Source organism: Nelusetta ayraudi, unplaced genomic scaffold (genome assembly GCF_046127955.1).
Source record: "Nelusetta ayraudi isolate G7.1 ecotype Tasmania unplaced genomic scaffold, CSIRO-AGI_Nayr_v1 ptg000071l, whole genome shotgun sequence".
In the NCBI taxonomy this organism is placed as follows: Eukaryota; Metazoa; Chordata; class Actinopteri; order Tetraodontiformes; family Monacanthidae; genus Nelusetta; species Nelusetta ayraudi.
The window spans coordinates 1,495,586-1,519,222 of NW_027466121.1; the positions used below are offsets into that span (position 1 = coordinate 1,495,586).

Consider the following 23,637-nt stretch of genomic DNA (forward strand, 5'->3'; position numbering starts at 1 on the left):
CATTTAGATGCAGTGTTGTTGAGTTGATTGAAGCATTTTTTTTTTCATGATTTTTTTTGACAGCCCCAAAGCCTTGGTGCTCGACGGCATCTACTGGTCAATTGGTGCCACTACAGTCATTTTTGTTCAGGCGCTGTCTGGCGCTTCTCATGTGACGCAATTCTTAGTCGCCGAAGGACCCCAAAACGGCGGCTTGTCGTCGGCCGACTAAAGCTCCGTAAAAGTAGTCCGGTCGTATGGAAGGTTATCCTTTCAATATCTGAATCATCTTTTTCAACACACTGGTAATTATTTAATTTTATCACTGTATAGCTTGTCCCTATTATGATTTAAATTGTATGCGTGCAAAGTATGTATGGTTCCATAGAAATATATGAAGAAAGAAAGGAGCATCACCCGGCCAAAGTGGCGCTTTCAATGAATGGGCTCTCACCCACTTGAATTCAAAATGACGAACTTCCTGTTCGTCTTGAACGTTTTCGTCAGAATTTTATTTTAAACATGACGTTCTGTGTATTGTATGCAAACCACGTAGCTAAGTTAACAAACGGACGGCGCTTTGGGTTTTGCAGAGTTCGTATAAAGTTCGAAGAAAGCTAAGCTAACTATGCACTGCTAACTGTAAACATGAACGTCATAGCCTGCACCGCTTAAAGCTATACATTCAACCACTGCATTCCTGTAACTACCCATACATGTATAATCTAGACATCCGTGCGTTAATTTTTATTTTAATATTTGCGGAAAACATTCAAATCAATTTCAGTAATGGTTGCCATTCATCTGTCGTTTTCATTGCAGAAATTAAATAAATAAATATCACCCTTCCTTAGTTACTTATATTTCTTGTCTATTTAAGTTTTGTGCAGGGCAAAGTGCATCTGCAGCCCCTAAAAATCCGTGTGGGGAAGTGTCTGAGAGTGAACCATGTTTCTGTACAACATCACCCTTCAGCGGGCCACTGGCATCTCTCATGCCATCCATGGAAACTTCTCAGGTAAGTCGCTTGGTCTTTTATTTGCTTATTATAATCCACGAAAAGCATATTTGAATCCACCTGTTAAAAAGCTGTGTGTCAATTCGTTCACCTTTTAATTTAAACGTTATATAGCAAGATTTGGAATATTTGCTGAAAAGGCATGTTGTGTCTTGGCAGGAACCAAGTTGCAGGAGATTGTGGTTTCCAGGGGGAAGATCTTGGAACTATTGCGACCAGATGCCAATACAGGAAAAGTGCACACTTTGCTGACAATGGAGGTTTTTGGCATCATTAGATCCCTAATGGCCTTCAGACTGACTGGAGGAACCAAAGGTAAGTGGGCAAGAGTGCATGATGGAACCAAATCTGTAAAATTATCCAAAAAATTAAATGTACCTGGAAAAAAAACTTGACTAGTTTCAGTTTGTTTTCATTCACCATTGTTTTTATTCTGTGTTTTAGACTACATCGTTTTAGGAAGCGACAGTGGCCGTATTGTCATCCTGGAATACCACCCATCCAAAAACATGTTTGAAAAGATTCACCAGGAAACATTTGGGAAGAGCGGCTGCAGGCGTATTGTCCCTGGACAGTTCCTGGCTGTTGACCCAAAAGGCAGAGCTGTTATGATAGGTATGAACTATAATGTGTCCGCCCCAATTCAAGATTTATTAATTTGTCAATGATGTTCTTTTACATCGGTCATTATGGGACTAAATGATAATCAAGCCAACTTGTTTAATGTGGAGTGCAACAATTTTTGTGAGTTGTTTTTTTTTTTTCTCTCGCTAGGTGCAATAGAGAAACAGAAATTAGTTTACATCCTCAACAGAGATGCAGCTGCGAGACTGACCATCTCATCGCCTCTTGAAGCCCACAAAGCCAACACACTGGTCTACCATGTCGTAGGAGTTGATGTGGGCTTTGAAAACCCCATGTTTGCGTGCCTTGAAATGGACTATGAGGTGAGGTCCAGCATTAACGCTGGCTTGTGTCATAGACAATGCTTTCGGTCTCTCATGTACGATCCTTGATCCGGCCTGTACCTTGTGCTTTAAAGTTCTTTCACCTTTTTACTGTTAGTTTGTTTTTTTCATTGAATAAATACAAGCTTTCATTTTTCGTTTGCCTTAGGAAGCTGACAATGACCCGACAGGGGAAGCCGCTGCCAACACACAACAGACCCTGACTTTTTATGAACTCGACCTGGGTTTGAATCACGTGGTTCGCAAATATAGCGAAGCTTTAGAAGAGCACGGAAATTTCCTCATCACAGGTGAGCGTGTGATAGGTAGAGGTAGGAGGAAAAAAAAATACTCATTTAAGGATAACTAGCACACCTATTTTTATTTTTATTTCTTGACTGCATGATCAAGTTGCATATTTTGTTCAGAGACAAACTAACAATACTTCTTATTTTTTTTTCAGTTCCTGGGGGGTCAGATGGACCCAGTGGTGTACTGATCTGCTCTGAAAACTACATTACATACAAGAATTTTGGAGATCAGCCTGATATCCGCTGTCCCATCCCCAGGCGCAGGGTGAGTCCCGTGCACTTAATTAATTGAGTCCTATTGAGTCCCATGGCTCTGTTTGCCCCACGTAAACTCTTTGTTATGGATCCTAATTTACCTCTCACCATTTGTTTGTTTGTCACATACTACAGAATGACTTGGATGATCCAGAGCGTGGCATGATATTCGTCTGCTCCGCCACCCACAAGACAAAGTCTATGTTCTTTTTCCTCGCACAAACTGAGCAGGGAGACATCTTTAAGGTGACGCTTGAAACGGATGAAGAAATGGTGAGTGAACACAGTGGATGATAATCAAGTTCTGGAATTGTTTTTTTTTTTGTTGTTTTTTTTTTACTTGATCTGTATTACTGTACTATAAAGCACAGATTGAATTGTATGCTACTTGTGTTTTTTTGTCAGGTAACAGAGATCAGGCTGAAATACTTTGACACCATTCCAGTGGCATCAGCCATGTGTGTCTTGAAGACCGGCTTCTTGTTTATGTCCTCAGAGTTTGGAAACCAGTAAGTCTTTCTTTTTTCAAGTGTTTATCTCATTCAAACCCTAAGCGTGTGTTCCAGACCCCTTATATGTACACAATGGCTGAAAAATGATGAGTCTGATCATGTCTCTTCTCTGATGAAAAACTGAAGAGTCTTTAACACCCTCTGATTTCAGCATGCATATGTTGTGAGGGCATCTATTTATACCATGTTTTGTCAGCATTATTTTGTTGCTACAGTAGCTCACAAATGTTCCAAAAATGTTCAAGTTTCAGGGAGTTCCTCGGGTTTCATGGGACAGTGAGACGGGTTTCCAGTCACAAACTTCACGTCCAGTCCAACAGAAACCTTTTTATCTGTTTATTTTTTAGTTACCTCTACCAGATTGCTCACTTGGGCGATGATGATGAGGAGCCAGAGTTTTCCTCTGCAATGCCGCTCGAAGAGGGAGACACCTTCTTTTTCCAACCCCGACCCCTCAAGAACCTTGTGCTGGTTGACGAACAGGAGAACATGTCACCCATTATGTCCTGCCAGGTCAGTAGCTCGGTTTGCGTGCAGCCACATATTCCAAATGGATTCGATCAAACCTAGAAAAGTGCTCCATATAAACTATAAATGGGGCCGATACAATCCAGTATCGATATCTAATATCGGATCCAGTATCGATATTGGAACGCAATTTGCGGATTGTAAAATTCTGTGTCTGCGCGTGCTTGTCTGCAAAGTTTATTACAGCCTCACATGAAATCAACAATAGCGATAATAATATTGAAGTCAACAGAGCTCTGGTATCGGATAAGTGTTGTTATCGGCTGATTGGCAAAATTCAGGTATCAGGATTGGCGTGGAAGTGAAACAATGTGGATCGGTGCATCCCTGATGTTAAACACCTTGTTCGGAATGAATTGGCCCATTCCGAACGGATTTTCCTTTGGTTTCAGCGGGGTGCAATATTTCTTTACCTAAACAGATCGAAAGTCACATTTTATTATGTTAACTCTGAAACTGGCAGTTGTCGGGCTGCGTTCTCTCTGCACATGCTCTGTCTTGACGTAAATGTGCACGTCTCCTCGCTTGAAAAGATGTCGGCTTCCATGCAGAGCGCACACAGCGGGTCTGCGGCGGAACGTTTGTTTTTAATACAAACTCTCAAAGGACTGGACATTGTTGCAAGCTTAGACAGCAGGAGGAAAACAAGAAATAGTGAATGGTTATAAAAATAAAGTTCATGAAAAACTCAACAAAGCTGTGAGAGACCAAAGCGTCCAACAAATTAGAAACCACTTGGAATCTCTGAAGAACGCCTTTTCTCCTCCACCTCCTCCTCTTCAGAGCTTCTAGTTGGAGCGCCTCAGTATTGAATGAAAGTGGCAGAAGCCTCTCTGCCACTGTTCCGCGTGCGTGATGGTGCATTTTCTTGATGGTCTTTACTTGTTCTTAACAGATTGCTGATTTGGCCAATGAGGATACGCCTCAGTTGTATGTGTCCTGTGGACGAGGACCTCGGTCTACTTTGAGAGTTCTTCGACATGGACTGGAGGTATGTACACAGAACTGTCAGATTTTTAACTATACATGTCAGCGTAGGAGCCAATCAAGTTGGTTTGGACTCAGGGACCAAACGTGTGTGCTACACTCCTAATATGTGGCTGAAAAATGATGAGTTTGATCATGTCTCTTCTCTGAATAAAATCTGAAGAGTCTTTAACACCCTCTGATTTCAGCATACATGTGTTGTAAGGGGATCTATTTGTTTATTCATTGACCATGTCAGCATTACTTGTAGAGATGTGGTCAACTAAAAGTCCCATAATTGCGACTAATAATCATAAATTAGAGGTTGTATATTAATTAACATTGACCTGTTTATTTTGCGTTTCACAGACGGCCTTTTGACTGTGATTAGTGCAACATCAGGATTTCCGAAAAACATTGCTGTGCAGGCCAATGGAGCCCTGTTATCCCAATGTGCCGCACAATTTAGAGAATCGTCTTCATCATACGTACATATGCGATTCGCTCTCTCACACTACATGGCGAGTTACCTCACAGCAAAAGACACACATTCTTCGCCAACCCCTGCGGCGCTCGGACCCCGAAGCATCCACGGGGTTTGCCAAGCTCTCCGTGCGCTTAACGTGAGACATGTGTGAGCATGTCCAAAGGATCACGCGAGCAGCCGCAAGCAATAACATAAATCAGCGCTCCTGCCTTCCCGATTCGAACTCGGCTTTTTTGCGGCTTTTACCAACTTTGCTAAACCTTTACCCTGAAACGCACAAAAAGGCATGATGAAAAAAAATATGGCCGGAGCAGTTCTAGCGTGCTGCAGCTGACGTAGAAGTCCAACAGCGACAGGCACAGCTGTTCCTCCAAGCTGAAGGTCAAATTCTGTGTCAGTCCTCCATATTGGTATTCCACCTGATATTTTAATCTAAAAAAATTAAAAAGAATAACAAAAATAACAAATTTCACTGACAATGAAGCATTGACATTTTTGTCTGTAACTTCTGAAAAACACAACTTGGCCTCTGTTAGACATTTTTCTTTCAAAACTGACGTGAAGCTTAGATCTACCATTTATTTTTTTTACCTGGAAGTAGCGTTGATGTTCCTGGAATTTTTTTTTACTGCAAAAGCACACTGGAACAAGTGGGTGAGTGATAAGTATCTGGTTTTGAGGCTAGGCTACGGAAAACAACCCTTCAATCATCCGCCACAGCCTTTTTCTTTTGACATGATCTTGAAGCCGTTTGAAACAAACCGAACAGGACTGTTCGCTGTTGATCGCTGTTCAGTCAATGTCTCTATAATCTTTTCCTTCCTCATCCACTGACAGGTTTCTGAGATGGCTGTGTCCGAGCTGCCTGGTAACCCCAACGCTGTGTGGACAGTACGTAGACACGTGGAAGGTAATACAGACTGTGCACTTAAGTATTAGTGTTTGTCAGTTCGCATCACATTTCAGTTCAGTGTTTTTTAATGCAAACAGTCCAACAAAACTCACGCCGCCTGCCCAGCTGTGTTGCTTCGTGCAAAATAAAGAAAAAATGATTCAAAATTGAGCTGCGATTGAAGTGGGTGCCAAGCATCCTTCAGTTTTGCCCATTGCTGAGCCGGTATGAGCAACAGCTGGGCGTTTCCCAGCTGTGTGTAATGTTCAGAATCACAATTTGAAGTTGGAAAAGATCCCCATTCTTTCCAAGTGTCACTCAACCACTTTCTGCCTTTTCTGTCTGTTCTCTTGCCCTCAGATGAATTTGATGCCTACATCATCGTGTCTTTCGTGAACGCTACTTTGGTTCTGTCCATTGGAGAGACGGTCGAAGAAGTGACAGATTCCGGATTTCTGGGCACAACGCCGACGCTCTCCTGTTCGCTTCTCGGTGAAGACGCCCTGGTCCAGGTGAGAGCTTGTTAGGAGTTTGGTTGTAAATTGCGTCGCATTTGTTGAATTTTTAGAAATCGCCTTAATTATTCCTTCCGTCGCTCACTTCGCTTTGTTTGTGTCCTTGCTGTTTTGTTAGGTGTACCCAGATGGTATCCGCCACATCAGAGCAGACAAGCGTGTGAACGAGTGGAAGACTCCCGGGAAGAAAACAATTGTCCGCTGTGCTGTAAATCAGCGACAAGTTGTTATTGCACTTACCGGAGGGGAACTTGTCTACTTCGAGATGGACCCGGTAAAAAACTAATTTTGCTGTAGCATGCTTTTTTTTATTCCTTATAAATATAAGTTTTGTCTTATGTGTCTCTTCCAGGTTAAGTCATGTTCACGTTTTCCTGTAGCTTTGTGTGTCTTGCTTGTTTGTGTGCTTGCTTTGACAGCATTTAGCGTAACATTATAGTCATTTATGACACAAGATCATCCAAATTCTATCGAGTTCTATCTGTCACTTGAATTGTATAAATCCTGTTTTAAAAAGTGTGGATCTGAACATGAATAATTTTTTTTTCTTCCCCCTGTAGTCTGGCCAGCTGAATGAGTACACTGAGCGGAAGGAGATGTCGGCAGATGTTGTTTGCATGAGTCTGGCCAACGTGCCTCCCGGGGAGCAGCGTTCACGGTTCCTGGCTGTCGGACTCGTTGACAACACCGTCCGAATCATCTCACTAGACCCCTCGGTAAGAGCAAAGGAGCAGTTTGAGTGACAGACGGGGAGACAGATAGACACAGGCTTCACGGTAGATGTCTGAAGCTCAAAAGAGTCAATATGAGCATCAAGATTCAGAATAAACAAAAATAACAGATTTATATCTATTAATGCTATTTAGTTGAATTAGTGTGGAAGTGTGTGTCTTCCACTTTACTTATTTAAAAAAAAAAAAAAAAAGTAGAATAATATACCGATAAACTGATTGTATTTTGCATACAGGACTGTCTTCAGCCGTTGAGCATGCAGGCCCTTCCAGCTCAGCCAGAAAGCTTGTGCATAGTTGAGATGGGAGGGGTGGAGAAACAGGATGAACTTGGAGAAAAGGGAACCATTGGCTTCCTTTACCTCAACATCGGTCTTCAGGTAAGTCTTTATATATTTTTTTAAATTCTATTCCTAATCACTTGCCTGAATGGATAAATAAAATAAGTTATTAAGTTGAGTCCAAAATACAGTTCTTGAAATGAGAACAATTGGAAAAACGATATTTGCTTGGTATTTTTCAGAACGGTGTGCTGCTGCGGACGGTGCTGGATCCAGTCACAGGCGACCTGTCGGATACGAGAACCCGCTACCTGGGTTCTCGACCAGTCAAGCTCTTCAGAGTCAGGATGCAGGGACAGGAAGCCGTACGTCTCACGCCTACAACACACACAATCAGTACTTGCTCTATATGCCCTGAACAATCAGCGCATATGATGCAATTGATTTTTTTTTTTTTTTTTTTTTAATACACTGTTCTGTGTCTCGAAGTTTTAAGATTAACAGGAAATTACTTCTGTTATGTATGAAAAGTACAATGGATAAACAGATTGGTAACTGACACCCATCTGAATATTAGTTGGTTGCACACAAAGAAAGGGAAAAATAATTTTTGAAAATACCCTTTTAGTATTAGATTTAGAGCTTGAGTTTAATACATCTTTGGTGCTACTTGCACACGTCATCAGTGAAGTACAGACATGAGATATTATCCAATAGAAAAGTGGTCTCAAGGCCTGAAAGTTGTCACCCCATACTGATGGCCCAATTGGCAGCTGTGCCGCCTCCATAACTACCCAGACGTAGTGAGTAAATGTCCGCTCTAACTCTCAGACTCTGCAGTGTTCCGCAACCAGACTGTTGAACTCGACCTAAAATAAATACAGTCCAAAGTAGGAGTTTGTACTTCTTGAGGTTTTTATTAAAACAAAAAGAAAAGTGTTGGAGGAATCAACAAACTCTGAAAATGAATTATTTATTTTCTGCTAAAGTTATGTACGCATGTTTAGGCTGTGTGGGATGTTGGTAAATACTGTTTTTAAATAATGAACAATGATTGGCAACAAATCATCATTACCAAATGATCATGTTTGCAGTGCATTTTTTTCAGTTTGTGGCAGGGTAGCATTCAGTTAACCCCACCACAATTGCCACAATACTGATCGATGAAGTCTTGAATCTTTGTGTTTCCTTTGCTTTAGGTGCTGGCCATGTCCAGTCGCTCCTGGCTCAGCTACTCGTACCAGTCTCGCTTCCATCTGACGCCTCTCTCATACGAGACCCTGGAGTATGCCTCTGGGTTTGCCTCGGAGCAGTGTCCCGAAGGCATCGTGGCCATTTCCACCAACACCTTGAGGTATTCATATGTCAATTCTTTGAACACTTGAATGAAAATATTGTGCTTTTTTAGCCCTTAGTTCTAGAATCGACTACTGGTGCCTTGATTTAACATTAATAATTTATTCAAGAAATGATCAATACACACACACAAAAAAAACAAATATTGCATGTCAGTGCTAGGAAGCATAAAAAATATAAACAATTTATGTAACAAAATTCTGCTTGTGTGTCTCATGTTATTGTTGGCCAACACTTGAATATAACTACAGCCAGGATGTTAGTTTGTTCATGAAACCACAAAAACTTTCCAAGCGTAAATTACAGCTTCCAGGGTTTGTATCCATTTAAGTAGATGGCCATGGACATGATGTGGTTTTGTTCTGGAAAAGACAGAAACCATTTTATAAAAGAAAATTTCATTTTTGAGAGCTCTGCTGTGTAGTTTTTTTAAAATTTATTTTCTCTCTTTTCCCCAGGATCTTGGCTTTGGAGAAATTGGGAGCTGTTTTCAACCAGGTGGCCTTCCCTCTGCAGTACACTCCCAGGAAATTTGTCATTCACCCAGAGACCAACAACCTTGTCGTGATTGAGACGGACCACAATGCCTACACTGAGGCAACCAAAGCACAGAGGAAGCAACAGATGGCTGAGGTACGAAACTCTAAATTCACGGGAATCAACTATTACGTAAAATAAATGATAATTTACATCTCTAATCTCTGCTAACCATATTGTGTTTTTTTTCTATATTTGAAACAGTACATTTGTTTCCAACTTGGATATATGCCACCTGAAACATAGTATTCGTTTTTAATATCAACTTTATTTGTCGATTGGTTGAGACAATTTGGTGGCAAAAAGCAAAACCACCCAGAACAAAGAAAGGCAGCAAAATCAAAAACTGTATATGTTTGTCTTTTTATTTAAGATGTTTCAGATTCTTCAAAACCCTGAATTGTCCGTGCAGCTGACCAGCTTTGTCTTTTATGTTTTTGCACCTTCAGGAGATGGTTGAGGCAGCTGGTGAGGATGAGAGGGAGCTCGCCGCCGAGATGGCTGCTGCCTTCCTCAACGAGAATCTCCCAGAAGCCATCTTCGGCGCTCCCAAGGCTGGGGCGGGACAGTGGGCCTCACTTGTCCGTCTCATAAACCCCATTCAGGGGGCAACACTGGACCAGGTGCAGCTGGAGCAGAATGAAGCTGCGTTTAGGTAAGCTCAGTGGTTCTCAAACTACCAAGGTGGGGCGTGACAGAGAAAATTTTTCATGTCTAGAAGCCCCAAATTTGACGTGGCTGTGTCTTGAGGGATCCCGATGAACCTGCAAGTGGCCCCATGTCTCTAGGACAAAGTTGACCTTTGACCCCATAGACTTGCATGGCATTAGGCCTGGTTCTGACTGAGATTTTATTGTTTCTGGTAATGTATCCCATCCCTGTTTTAAGTGTTATGGTGGTGGTTCTCTAGAAAATAAAGATGTAGTTGCAGTATAAAAAGTTCTTAACTCTGAGGTTTGTCTCGCCCAGTTCTGGGCCTGGGGCCCCTAGTATGAAAACATCATTTGATGCCTCATTTTGATTTATGTTGCAGTGTTGCAGTGTGCCGTTTTCCCAACACTGGAGATGATTGGTATGTCCTAGTGGGTGTTGCCAGAGACATGATTCTCAACCCCCGATCAGTGTCCGGCGGGTTTATCTACACCTATCGGCTAGCCGGCGGAGGAGAAAAGTTGGAGTTTGTGCACAAGGTGGGTTTCACACTCTGCGTGTTGATGGGAACAGGATTAGCCTGTCGAGATTTTTATAGTGCTGCCGCTAAAGACTGTTTTAAACTATTAAGCTTTTCATTTAGTATAGTTTTACTTACTTGCTTACTTACTTACTTTTGAACACGGCTTTAATTGTAACACTGCATTACTTGAACTGCACTATCATGTAACCAAAAAATGTAAAATCCATCTATAATATGAAAAAGTAAAAAAAAAAAACAACAACACACAAGTATGTTTTAATAGATATAAGCATAAGATGATGATTCCAAAAGAAGAATACAAGTAAATGTCAAAGTTACCCATAATAATGATATACTCTATGAATGTACACGCACGCACGCACGCACGCACGCACGCACGCACGCACGCACGCACGCACGCACGCACGCACGCACGCACGCACGCACGCACGCACATGCGTATAATAATATAACACATTTTTGTCACATTTATGTCAAGCACTACAAAGAAATGTTTTAGCCGCTGGTCCTGTATGTGATTACAATAACGTCATTACCTTATATATAAAATATATATAACGTATAAGTCTGCTGGTTACAATTAACATACCATACTAAACTAAAGGTGGGAATTGATCACAGTTTATTGATATTAAGCAGTTTTAGATTCTGCCAATAGATCTGTTTTTTCCTTTCTCAACATTTAACTTGACTGATATTGCTCTGTAGTTGTTTAACCTTTCCAGCAGGGAGTGCTGTGTGTCCAAATCTAACACAGCGAAAGACCCAATTGCAGCTCCTATCTCAACCCCCAATTTAACCCTTTAGGCGCCATGGTCGCAAAATTGCGACAAGCGTCATTGCTGAATTAAACGGGCCATAGCGGCAAATATGGTGCTAAAAATAGTTTCCACTTTACACCAGGAGATGGCAGACACCTGTGGCTTCAATCTGAGCAGCATCTGTGGGGGGTGTTCATATTCAGATTTCGGAATATAAATAGAGAGAAAGCCCGCCTCAGTCGAGGAGACGAGGAAGTGGTTGTAGTGAGAGCAGAGAGAGAAAGACAGCGAATTTTACCGAGTGAGAGTTAGTGATCAACGTGGTAAAAGCTGTGGGAGGAAACGCCCAGCCAGTGCCGGTGGAGGCAGCAGGGATGTTCGCGGTCCCCCTGTAAATTATAGTGATGATGGCTGGGTGTGTTTGAGATATGTGGAAAAGTATCAAAAGTGGATAAAACATTTTGATGAGCCTGTGGGGTATTGTGGACATGTCAGGGATCTGACATACAGACCCATGACATCTGACATAATACAAAAACAAACAAACTAAAAGTTTGGGTTTACTGAAGATTTTTCTCAATTACAGTACGGCTTTATCTCTAACCAATTTCAATTCACAGCCATTTGAAATGTTGATATCAAAATTTAATATTTTCTTGAAAAAATTATGGCGCTTAAAGGGTTAAGACCAAGTGCCTGTTTTCTTGATTAAAAAAAAACATAACAATAACATGACAAATTCAAACAAAACTCAATGAGTAATTGCTTGATGGTACTGTCACGGTCACTGGCATTAAATTGGCATTGAGGTAAGATAGACCCCCCCCAGCCCATCTCAAAATGCACAGGTTGGTCATCTTTTGTACTTGCTAGCTGGCACGTCAGTAACACAAAAAAGAAAAAGACACGGTAAAGAGCTGAAAAGGTCAGTTTTTCATCCAGGGACCCCTTTAAGCAAGTGTTTAAGCAAGTCAGCTGGTGCACAAGTGTCCCCCCCTCCTACTTTTGAATGGGACACAGGCTAATGGAATCTGGAGCAACGATTGAAAAGACTCACAGTTAGAGCCAGAGGCAACGGATAACGCTTCTACGCGTGGCGTTAATTCGCGGGGCGACGCAGGTCCAGCCTTCCTGGTGAAAGCTGAGCAGATTAAAGCGGCCGGTATCCCTCTCCCCTCGCCGATCATAGGCTCGCCTCTTCACGGCTGCCCAATTCCAGGGAAAACAAATGAGAAGGGGATTAATTATTTCTCTATAAAAGAACGGAAAAACATTATTAAAGAAAACAAACATCAGCCTCTTTGAAAGATGACGAGAGAGGTTAACATGCTTCGTAAACGTACACAGAAGTGGAATAAAACGCAGGCCTTTATTTCTGCAGCCAACAGGTGAAAGATTATTTGCAAGGAACACAAGTCTGTCAGCATTTCCAGGCTTAAATGAGACTTTATAGCTTGAAAATGTGCTCTGCGGTGATGTTTGAGGTGGTAGTAAAAAAAAAAAAAAAAAAAAAGCATGTTTCCTGTTAAGTCAACAAACAAACAGAATTTAATCCATGAAGGTAATCCTGGCTTTAGTGGTAATGTCCATCCTGTCATTTGAAATTGTGGAAAGTCTACTATTCGGTTTAAATAAAAAACAGCTGAGGTTTGAAACCACGTGTCTGGATGGATAATAGGGTTGTCTTACATCATTATTGCCAGGGATCATATTCCATATGCACTTTGCAGACTTTGGGAGCAGATTAGAGCTTGATCTGAGGGAGAAAGTCTTAAAACTACTCAATGAAATGTGCCCTCAGTTTGTTTCTTAATGTGGATTTCAAGGAAGTGCGTCATGTGTGTGTTATATTTCACTGTTTTCACAGCCTCATCCTGTTTGAGGAATGTCACCACCTCTTTAACCGTTTTAAATCTTTTAGATGAGTCTTTGTGGTCTATGACAGTATTTTTTGAAAATATCATGTGATGTCCATGTTAAGAACGAATTAAATCAACAATCCACTTGGAGTGAAATACACATTATGTGCATAAGCCTTCGTGAAGTAGAGCCGTGTCTTTGATTGTTTTACATTGGTATGTGGACTTTTGCTGCGATGAATTTGGGCAGAAAATTGAATCGGTGTGCGTGTGCTACACTGTCTGGCGCGTCCGCCGCCCGGACTGCAGCCCCAACATCCTCCTCTGCCGTCAGACACACACAGCTCGCAGGCACAGTTCCCTCCCTTTAAGTTGGTGAGATAAATATGTAATACAATGATTGACTTGTTGAAGAAAAAAAAAACGTGTGACTGCTACTGATAATACCAGTAGCAGGCCATTAAAGGTCAGATCTTATCAGCGTTGGTCTCTTGAAGAATGTTCTCCTTCAGTGCTGGGGTAACTGTGACAAATCACAGCCATTGTATGTGTCGAAGAAACCATGGGATAACTTTCTAAGTCGCAAATGCTCAGGAGAAGGCCAAAGTCCAAAAATTGGGAGGAAAAATATGCCAAAGTTCTGATCTTTTTGCTAACTTTCACACAAATGTCAATAGTGAAGTTATTACGAGGAAGTGTTCGGTCCGTAGACATTTCATTCCAAAGAGGGAGCGGGACAGCAAAACATTTGAATCCCCGCTGCTTTTTATGTCTCGGATGTTCTTTTCCCAGGCTGAATTATGTGTTAAAATAAAGATTTTAAACGTGTTAAAGTGTCCTTTGGCAAGACACTGAACCCTCAATTGCTCCCAATGGCGCTGGCAACGACTTGCATGGCAGAATGAATTAATAACGCCTTTACAAGATCTTTGTTAGCACTTATCTGCACCTTAATGGTAAACAAGTAAACAACCGGTAAACAAGCTTTTTATAATGTCTTGGCCAGATGGAGACCTTTGTTTTTCATACTCGATGTAAATCATTGTCTGTGATGACAACGTGAATGAGGGGAGTCGAGATGACATGCATCCTATATTAGAATGCCCCCTTTATAGCATGATGCAGTGAGTGATTCTTTGAGTGCAGGTGGGGATCGTTTGTTTTCAACAAAGTACCGTTGACCACAGAGCAGGAAAGTGGTGAAAGACATCACGTGATCTCACCTGCTGCATCCTCCTCCAGTCAATTTGGAATTTGTGTAATGAAAGGGCAGAAAAGCCATATGAGATTGTGTTATGTTGACTCAACGGTTTGTTCGCTTGACATGTCGATTGACAGACCCCAGTGGAGGATGTTCCTCTGGCCATAGCACCATTCCAGGGACGAGTCCTGGTGGGAGTCGGAAAACTACTCAGAATTTATGACCTCGGCAAAAAGAAGCTCCTTCGAAAGTGTGAAAATAAGGTAAGGCCCAGTACATACACGTTTGTTTGACAATGCTTTTTTTTACTGCAAGCTTTGGGTTCCAGACAAATTTCTTTGTCGGTTCCTTGTGGTCATTTTTTGGTGATTTTTTTTTTTTTTTTTTGCTGGTCGGGATTGGTGTTGCACCATTCGCTCCGATTACTGGGTGAAAAAAATCCATCAAGCCCTGCTTCTTAATGTTCTTTCATTTAAATCTTGGTGTGTAACTGTCACATTTTTAAATGTTTTATTTTGGTTACTTGAAGTGATCAGAACGGTTTATTTGTTCATTGCATTTTACGTTCTCATAAAGGCAAAAAAGAATTCTAAGAAAGCATTTTCAATGCCACTGTCTTAATTATGCTCTCTCTTTGTTCAGCACGTTCCAAACCTGGTGACCGGCATCCATACCATCGGCCAGAGAGTGATCGTGTCGGACGTTCAGGAAAGCCTGTTTTGGGTCCGTTACAGACGTAACGAAAACCAACTCATCATCTTTGCTGATGACACGTATCCTCGCTGGGTGACCACAGCCTGTCTGCTGGACTATGACACCATGGCCTCTGCAGACAAGTTTGGCAACATCAGCATTGTAAGTATTAAAATGGTAGATCAGGAAAACACGATGAATGACTCAAATTGTGTCAGGCTCGACTAAACTGGCTTTAGCAGCGGGTGGACCTCCAGCAGCAGTCTCTTTATTTTTTTTTGCTTCTATCGTCATCTTCCAGGTACGACTGCCTCCCAATACGAGCGATGATGTGGATGAAGACCCCACAGGGAACAAAGCCTTGTGGGACAGGGGCCTCCTCAATGGAGCGTCACAAAAGGTAAAAGCAATTAGCATTTTTATTTGAAGAAGCACACTGAGGTCTCCTTTGTGGTCTGTCCCGTCTGCCTCACGCCCGTGGCGCGCCGTGGCTTCTTTTCAGAAACCCCTGTCTGAAAAGATTATTTTCGACGACGACTTCTGTATTTTAGTTTTCATTGCTATTTTGAATGTTGCATCTTGTGATATCGCTCAGTGTAATTGACTTGTTATTGTTAGTTATATTTTTTGAGCGCGTGTTTGCGTGTGGGTGTATTCAGCGGTCCGCAAACCCCGGGCCCCGCGGACTGGTACCGGACTGAGTCTGAACAATTTTATTTTGAAAAATTGGCTGATTCTCTCCGTTACGTCCATCCATGGCTCAACTTTTGACGCAGGTCAAAGCGCTCGCCCCGGTCACGTGACACGTTACCGCTAGATTAAACCCACGAGCCGGCAAGCTAGCGGGCACGCTAGCTAACGTCTTTGGAAAGAGGAAAATGTCCAGTGAGGAGACAGAAGAAAAAAGAAAACAACGTTTACCAGACATTACCAAGAGTCGTACCACTAACTTTATCTCGACAAAATATTCCTACGCAACAAGCCCACTCTACTTAACATGCGGCGACCGGCTCTCTAATGAGCCAATGAAGCGCTCAAAACGGCTTCGCCTCTCAGAGACCAAGCAACCCGCATTCAAACACCAGCAGCCTTTGGAGTATTGAGCAAGAAAAAAAAAGCGTACGTTACTCGTGTTATGTTGTCACCGTGCTAAGAGGACGCTGCTAATGAAGTTCACGTGTACACAGTGGATTCACGTTTATTATTATAGTAAGAAAAAAACCCCTGCAGTTTTCACGCCGGTCCGTGAAAATATTGTCTTACATTAAACCGGGCCGTGGTCCGCAAAAGGTTGGAGACCGCTGGGTGTATTTAGATAAAATACTTAATAGCCAGTGAAGCATGAATGAAAATGTGTCGATTATAAATAAATAATACAGTATATGCACGAGGGGTAGAGTGCAACAAATTTAAAGTTATCAGAAATGATCGGAAGTGAAGAGTCTAAATAAGTCTTGCGGCTGCAGCTGCAGTTGCTTTGGCCAGAATGTCAGACCTTAGTCACTAATGTGCCTCATTCCTCTGGCTTGACCTCCAACCGCTGACATGCATGGACACTTAACACACAGACAAACTCCATGACATTGTTGACCGCGAGTCTAATACTCGCACACGGGTCAGAGAAACACTTGGTGTCACTCAAACCATATTTAAATTCTGGTCAGAAATTGTTTAGTTAGTCGGCCTGGAAAGTCCCTCAAATTTATACTTGTGACACAAGTGTTTATCTACTGTTTCTGCATCATCACACATTGATTGAGAATTTCATATTCTGGTTTTGGAAATGTGCTATTTCTGTTTATAGATTTGGGTGTGGTTGCCCTGGATTTCTCCTCATTCCAAAACGTGTGTGTGTGTGTGTGTGTGTGTGTGTGTGTGTGTGTGTGTGTGTGTGTGTGTGTGTGTGTGTGTGTGTGCGTGTGTGCGTGTGTGCGTGCGCATCTGGCTGGATGAATTCAATTATCCATACAAGACTTGGCTAAATCTTGCGTTACATTAAATTAAATGCATTCCACTTTAATTGGATTATTGTATCTTTAAAGATCAAGGTCAGATAGACGACTGACTGTTGGGGGGGGGGGCAGAATGGGGAGAAAAGGTGGAATTTTCTTAACCCCAGATGTCCTGTTGTGTGAGAGCCATGTGTTTTCTTTTTTCTGATTTCGGATTCTGGGCGCCGTCATTCGGGCTTCCTGAAAAAAAATAAAATGTCGGCGCAAGAGATGGCAGCTATCTAGGAGCAAGACCCTTCTTGCTCTATGTATATTATTATGTATAAGAACCGTTCTGAGAGTTGGAAAACCAAATGACTTTTACTATGCTGCGAGTCGACACTTTTATCAATGTATTTATGGGCAGCATGTTAAGATTTTGGCAATATTAAAATCATGAATCAAGCCAGATTTTTTACAAACTGGACCTTAACCCCCCGCTATTAACCCATCAGTAGCCAACAGCTCAGGGGCCCGGGTCCATCAGAATGTCCTGAGGCGTCTATCTACCAGCCCTGCGCGGCTAGCGCCGGCCGTTCACGGTACGGGACAGCTCGTTCGAAAGGTATTTCCGGAAGCCTGACCAGTACCTGAGCGTGGGCGGAGTCACGGTTGCAAGGCGAACCCAAGGTCCTTGGACGTTTTTTGGTGCCTCCCGTGTCCCCGAAACCGTGGGATTCCCTTTTTGTATCAACCGTGGTTTTGTTTTGTTTTGTTTTATTTTGTGCGAGACATTTTCGTCGGGCTTAGAATGATTTTGTTTAATAACTGTTGACTTGTATCCAAACACTGTCCTAGCAGAGAAAATGGATAACCTGAAAGGATCACCTGAGTCTCACAGTCGTTTATTATAAGACAAGAATATCCGCACAACAAGCTAGCAAGCAGCTAGCAGGAGTGAAACCTCAGAAACTTGCGAGCCAGAATCGCCGACACAAGCAGAGCACGGAGTTAGCGGTGGTGGCTAGCGGTCTATCGACACAATTCAGCAGCCGTACTTTGCAAATGGCCTTCAAACTAAAGTTGCTTGAGGTTACAAAACCCATTTACAGTCCTCATGCACGTTTTCAAATAGTGCCGTGGCCGACTATTCGCTCGTCGTCCACCAAGGGGCCGAGTCGAGCCCGTCTCACTCCCGTTGCCGACCGCGCCGGCGTTCCATCGCAACCGCATTAGGCTGAACAAACCTCCGACATTTTCTCTGTTCGTTCCACTCCGACCGTTGTCGTCCTTGGTGCTTCGAAGGCTTTTCATTGCGTGTCGCTCCGTCCGTCCAGCTCTCTCTCTCTCTTTGAGCTTTTTTCTCCGGCCGCGGAGAACAGAAACGTCTGTAGTTCTACGTTCGCCCATGGTACAGTCTCATACGCTTTTCCGTTTTTAATACGCGAAACTGTAAAAATCCACACGCGGGGGCATTTCAAAATGGCGGTGTTGGTCTTTCGTCAAAACTCTTAACCCAATCAGTGCCCTGCACGTTGCTACGTCACCCTTCACGGTCTCAGCTCTGCTCGCTTGGAACCCCAACGAGGCACGTGCCAAAATCGTAACCCGCTGGGGCTCGTGGAAATGCCCGATCGCCGACCTGTACCGTACCGAGATGTTACCTAGCGTGCCTAAGGGAGAAACGCCTACGCCTCGTCCAATCGGTTGGCCTGCTTGCCATTGACGCAAAAAAGCCGAGCCGAGCCGGCGAACACGGAGCGCTTCCAGCTCCGGTGTGGTGAAGGAGTGACTCAGTTCTTCCCTTTGTTGATGCGGAAAAACTCTCTTCTAATTAGAACACGCACACCTTTTAGAAACTGGCACAAAAACACAAAGAAACACACACATACCTCATTGCAAAAAATTTTACCAGCATCTCTGGGGGGCGGTTGATTGCTAAACTGCTCGTGACATACTGCTTAGTTAAGGGCTGTAAAAAGTATTGTCCAGAACAAGCATTTCCCTGTTAAAAAGCCCACTGTGATCATGCTTGGCTGACCATTCTAGTCGTGTGCGTGTGCGCGATGCATCCACGGTTTAGGCCGGCACACAACGCAATTCAAGAATTTCGGTGATTTATTCACTAGACATGAAGGAAAGTAGGCCCGCCTTTGTTGTGGAATCAATTTGGGTCGTGGACTTCGTTCCAAGGATAGATAGATTTCTTTTTGTGTACGTTTTTCGAACGCCGGTCACATTTGATCCAAGTTGTAATATTAATAGTAACTTCCAAACAAAATGCTAGAGATGTACAAAAATGTGATTTAAAAAAAAAAAAAAAATCAACCAAGATGAGTATCACTCAGTGCGTTTACATGGCACTAGAGAAATTCGAATTATTGCCTTAGTCCGATTATGATCGGAGAACTCACGTGCATGTAAACACCTTACTCCGATTGGAATCGGAGAACTCCGATTGAGACACCCAGATAATGCGATTGGAATTCGAATTTCTCTGCCATGTATACGCCTTAGTCGGACTATTAACTGGAGAATTTGAGTGCGCACGCGCCACGCCTCGCTCTCGCGACTCATGACCGCACAACTACGTCGTCTAACAAAACAGACGGCGCGAAACAACCTGGCAAACGCGAATAAGAATGTTGACATTTGGGGAGAGGATGAGACCGCGGCGATGCTTTCTCTTCTAAAAGAGACAGACTTATTAAAACAACGCGCAACGGAGACCTCTTTAAAAAGGTAGCGCAGCAAATGCAGGGCTCCGGCTTTGCGCACCCCTGAACAAACACGTATTCCTTCGTATTTATATTTCTACCTTTTCGTTCACATTTTTTTGTAAGTTAGAAGAATTTTAACTTGGTAAATAAAAGCACACCAAAGAGATGTTTTTCTGATTTGTTTTTATTTTTGGTAATTTCGCTGTTATTCTGCTGGAAACGGCGTGCAGCGGCACGAGCTTCCTCCACGGTCAGCACTTTAATGAGCGTGTGTATAACTGAAGACACCGTTCCTTTGCAAAACCTGTACACAAACTCTCCCACCAGTCTGCTCCGAACCCGAATCCAACAAGAACGAGAGTTTCGGGTCCGTAGCGACGGCACAAAGCGTAGCATCGAAGACATTGTGTTGTTATAGCCCTCCAACAGCAGACGACGTTCTTGTCTGCCTTTTAAAATCACCATGAGCACAAGAAATAGGGTACACCTTATCTGCTAAGCAAGTAACACGTACATTATGAACTATCGTTCTATATCATAATGATTTAATATGTCAACCGAAAGCAGCGGACCAGCTGAAAAGACTCACTCCACCCCCTAGTGTTGGGAGGAGGACACGTTCCCGTCAATAATTCAAATTTCTTAGCTGCATGTATACGGGGACCAAGGTGAGAACTCCGATTGGACGAGAAAACCAAATTATTGCTTAGTCCGATTAAGCTCTGCATGTAAACGCACTGAATTACTTCAGAGCTTCGAGGGGGCCTTACTGCCCCCTTGAAGCTCTGAAGTAATTAAAACAGTCTAAGTAAGCAAAGGCATCTAAAACCACCAATCACTGCCTCATGTTCCATATTAACCACTTGCCGTGAAGAAGTGTGTTTTCTTTGCCGCGATGGTGAGACACAGTTTAATTAGTGCCAGACCACCATCATGAGCACAAAGAGGCTTCAGTGGCAGAATCCCTCATTTTCCACAGTGACTAAAGGGGCTGCATTCGCACGTCATGAAAAAAAAGCACTTACAGTGTTTAAGTACAGTCGGCTTCTCAGCCGTCCTTACCACAAATATCGGTGCTCGCTACTCCTTACATTGAAAAGAAAAACATGGTTGTTACTTTTAGGGGGGGAGGGAGGGGGGGGGTTGTCCGGCTTTCTCCCACAGTCCGAAAAAAAACATGCATGTGAGGACAATTTAGAATAGAACAGAACAGGACAGAATAGAACAGAAGGCCTTCATGAATCCCAGTGGAGCTCAGTCACGACGGGCAACGGTAAGATGACTGTGGCTTTCTCTCTTGTGTCCGCTCGCAGGCCGAGGTGGTGGTCAACTACCACGTGGGAGAGACGGTGTTGTCGCTGCAGAAGACGACGCTCATTCCTGGGGGCTCCGAGTCTCTGGTGTACACCACTCTGTCCGGGGGCATCGGCATCCTGGTCCCATTCACCTCGCACGAGGTAAAAAAAAAAAAAAGAAGAAGAAGAAGAATTTTATATATATATATGTATGTATGTATATATATATATATGTGTATATATGTATATGTGTATATATGTATATGTATATATATGTGTATATATATATATGTATATATATGTGTGTATATATATATGTATATATATGTGTATATATGTATATATATATATATGTATATATATATGTATGTATGCGTGTATATATGTATGTGTGTATATATATATATATATATATATGTATGTGTGTACATATATATATGAATATATATATATGTATGTGTGTATATATATATATGTATGTGTGTGTGTGTGTGTGTGTGTGTGTGTGTGTGTGTGTGTGTGTGTGTGTGTGTGTGTAAAATTGCAATTTGCAGGTGTTTCCATGAATGATGTTGAAGCGCCGAAGTACATAATTCTCATAAAATCTCTGGATTTTACGAGAATTATGTTTGCTTTTTTTTTGTTTACGTTTCTTTGCTGTCAAGAATGGTTGTTATATTTTTCACTTTGATTACTCGTAAAAAAAATAAATAAAAAAAAAAAAAATCTGTTTCCTCCTCCGTCCAAACATAACGCGCCATTTTCACTTTTGCGATACACGTCTGAAAAACCACCTCATGAGAGCGTCAAAACCTTCAAGCGATATTATATATAGATATATTTTCGAAGTTTCCATGTTTCCATGACCAGTTTTTTATTGCGATATTCAGGTTTTTGCGCAAGTCTAGGGGGTCATGGAAACCGCAGCTACTGTAGATAATTTTTTTTAATGATTGATTGTCTTAATGATGTTTTTTTTTCCCCTCACAACCCCCTTCAGGATCACGACTTCTTCCAGCATTTAGAAATGCACATGCGCTCCGAGTTCCCCCCGATGTGTGGCAGAGACCATCTCAGCTTCAGGTCCTATTACTTCCCAGTCAAGGTGGGTTTTCCTGTTGCTTTCTTGCGTCCCGCGTTTCGTTTAAAGTTTGAGTCGACGATTCGCTTGATTTTCCTCCTCGTTTGTTCCCCAGAATGTGATCGACGGCGATCTGTGCGAGCAGTTCAACAGCATGGACCCCCACAAGCAGAAAAGCGTGGCCGAAGAGTTGGACCGAACGCCGCCCGAGGTCTCCAAGAAACTGGAGGACATCCGCACCCGCTACGCCTTCTAAACACCTGCTTTTTTCAGACCAGGACAGTTGGGACGAGACTTACTGTGCATATCTGCTAATGCACACATGTAACATATTTGTTTGGTTGTTTTATTTTTGACTTCCTCAGTAATGATGCAGACAACTTTTTTCTCTCCATTTTTTTTTTTTTTTATCTGTCTCACCCCGTCTGTGCTGCATAAACCAAACAAATAGTCGTTCAAAGACACACAATGGTTATTACATAGATTTGTCAATAAAATCCTCTACAATTGATGCCGTACTTGTGAACACACACATGGGGACCATTATCTTAACCCTTATACAATGAACTCCAACCATGTGAAATAAGCCAGTAGTAATGCTACTGTGTGTATCTTGGTCAGCGGACCCATGACATTGTGACTCTTGGCCGAAAGATCTTTAGGAAGTGAGTGAATTTGTTTAATTTCACAGCAAGCGCTTCCCCACCCCCTTTTTTTTTTCTTTCTAGTTTGTATTTGATTCCAGTGAAATTAAAACACGCTTTTATAAAGGTTGATCCTTAGTGAATTTTTATCTGACTCGTTCTTATGTATAAATCTCCCGACGGAGTGTTAGTATTAGGTCTTTTTTCTTTTTAAAGCTGAGCAGAAGCGATTGGTGCCGAATCCAATGAACCTGGCGATGAGCTCCAGGCCTGTCGCCGAGGAAATTCTGCCATGTGTTGTTAGATGATGCTTGAACTCGGGACTAAATGAGTGGGCTGAAGAATTTGGAAGGTTAGCGCTGGGTGGTGTTCCTCTTGTCGTGTAAATTCCCAACCTCAGCCACAGGCACCGACATAGCATTCTTCTGTAGTCACTCTTTCAGGGCTTTGTGGCATGGGGGTATTTTTTTGTGTGTAAATAAATCTGTTTCTTGTGCTTTTTAATATCTTGTGTATCATTGTTTTTCAGTAGAGGACAGTCAAAAGTATTTTTGTCGCTACCGGCAGAGGTATTTGCATTCTGTGCCGAAGTAAAAGTTCAGACACTTGAGTTAAAATAAATAAATAAATACTCTGGTAAAAGCACTGATTCAACTCCTTTTACGCATGTAAAAGAAAGAGAGTTGTACTGATGTACTGAGGTAAAAAGTAAAAATAAATTTTTTACAAAATAATTAAACAATACGTTAATTGAGTAGTAGTTATGACCAATGCGCCATTACTGGATGTTACCGCCATTGTAATTTTCTACATTTTTATTTTTCTCTGTACTAAAAATGAACTGAGATGAAATGAACAATGCCCCCAAAACTGAGGCGCTCCCTCAAAATGATGATCCAGTTTTATATTTAACTACGTAAGAGCGTAGTTAAAATAGCTCCA

At 42.3% G+C, this 23,637-nt stretch overlaps 1 protein-coding gene across 1 annotated transcript; it reads left to right on the forward strand.

Annotated features, from left to right (window-relative positions):
• The first annotated feature begins 127 nt into the window (after positions 1 to 127).
• sf3b3 (splicing factor 3b, subunit 3) lies at positions 128 to 23,199 on the forward strand. The gene is made up of 27 exons (XM_076042630.1): positions 128 to 284; positions 860 to 997; positions 1,157 to 1,312; positions 1,442 to 1,612; positions 1,772 to 1,944; positions 2,114 to 2,255; positions 2,408 to 2,520; positions 2,646 to 2,783; positions 2,916 to 3,019; positions 3,370 to 3,535; positions 4,446 to 4,541; positions 5,841 to 5,913; positions 6,256 to 6,407; positions 6,529 to 6,684; positions 6,971 to 7,126; positions 7,378 to 7,521; positions 7,665 to 7,787; positions 8,622 to 8,776; positions 9,237 to 9,411; positions 9,765 to 9,970; positions 10,349 to 10,505; positions 14,469 to 14,594; positions 14,974 to 15,186; positions 15,326 to 15,424; positions 20,989 to 21,132; positions 21,971 to 22,075; positions 22,167 to 23,199. The coding sequence occupies exons 2-27, from the start codon at positions 928 to 930 to the stop codon at positions 22,305 to 22,307; spliced, it is 3,654 nt and encodes a 1,217-aa protein (XP_075898745.1). The 5' UTR covers positions 128 to 284; positions 860 to 927; the 3' UTR covers positions 22,308 to 23,199.
• The last annotated feature ends 438 nt before the right edge of the window (positions 23,200 to 23,637 follow it).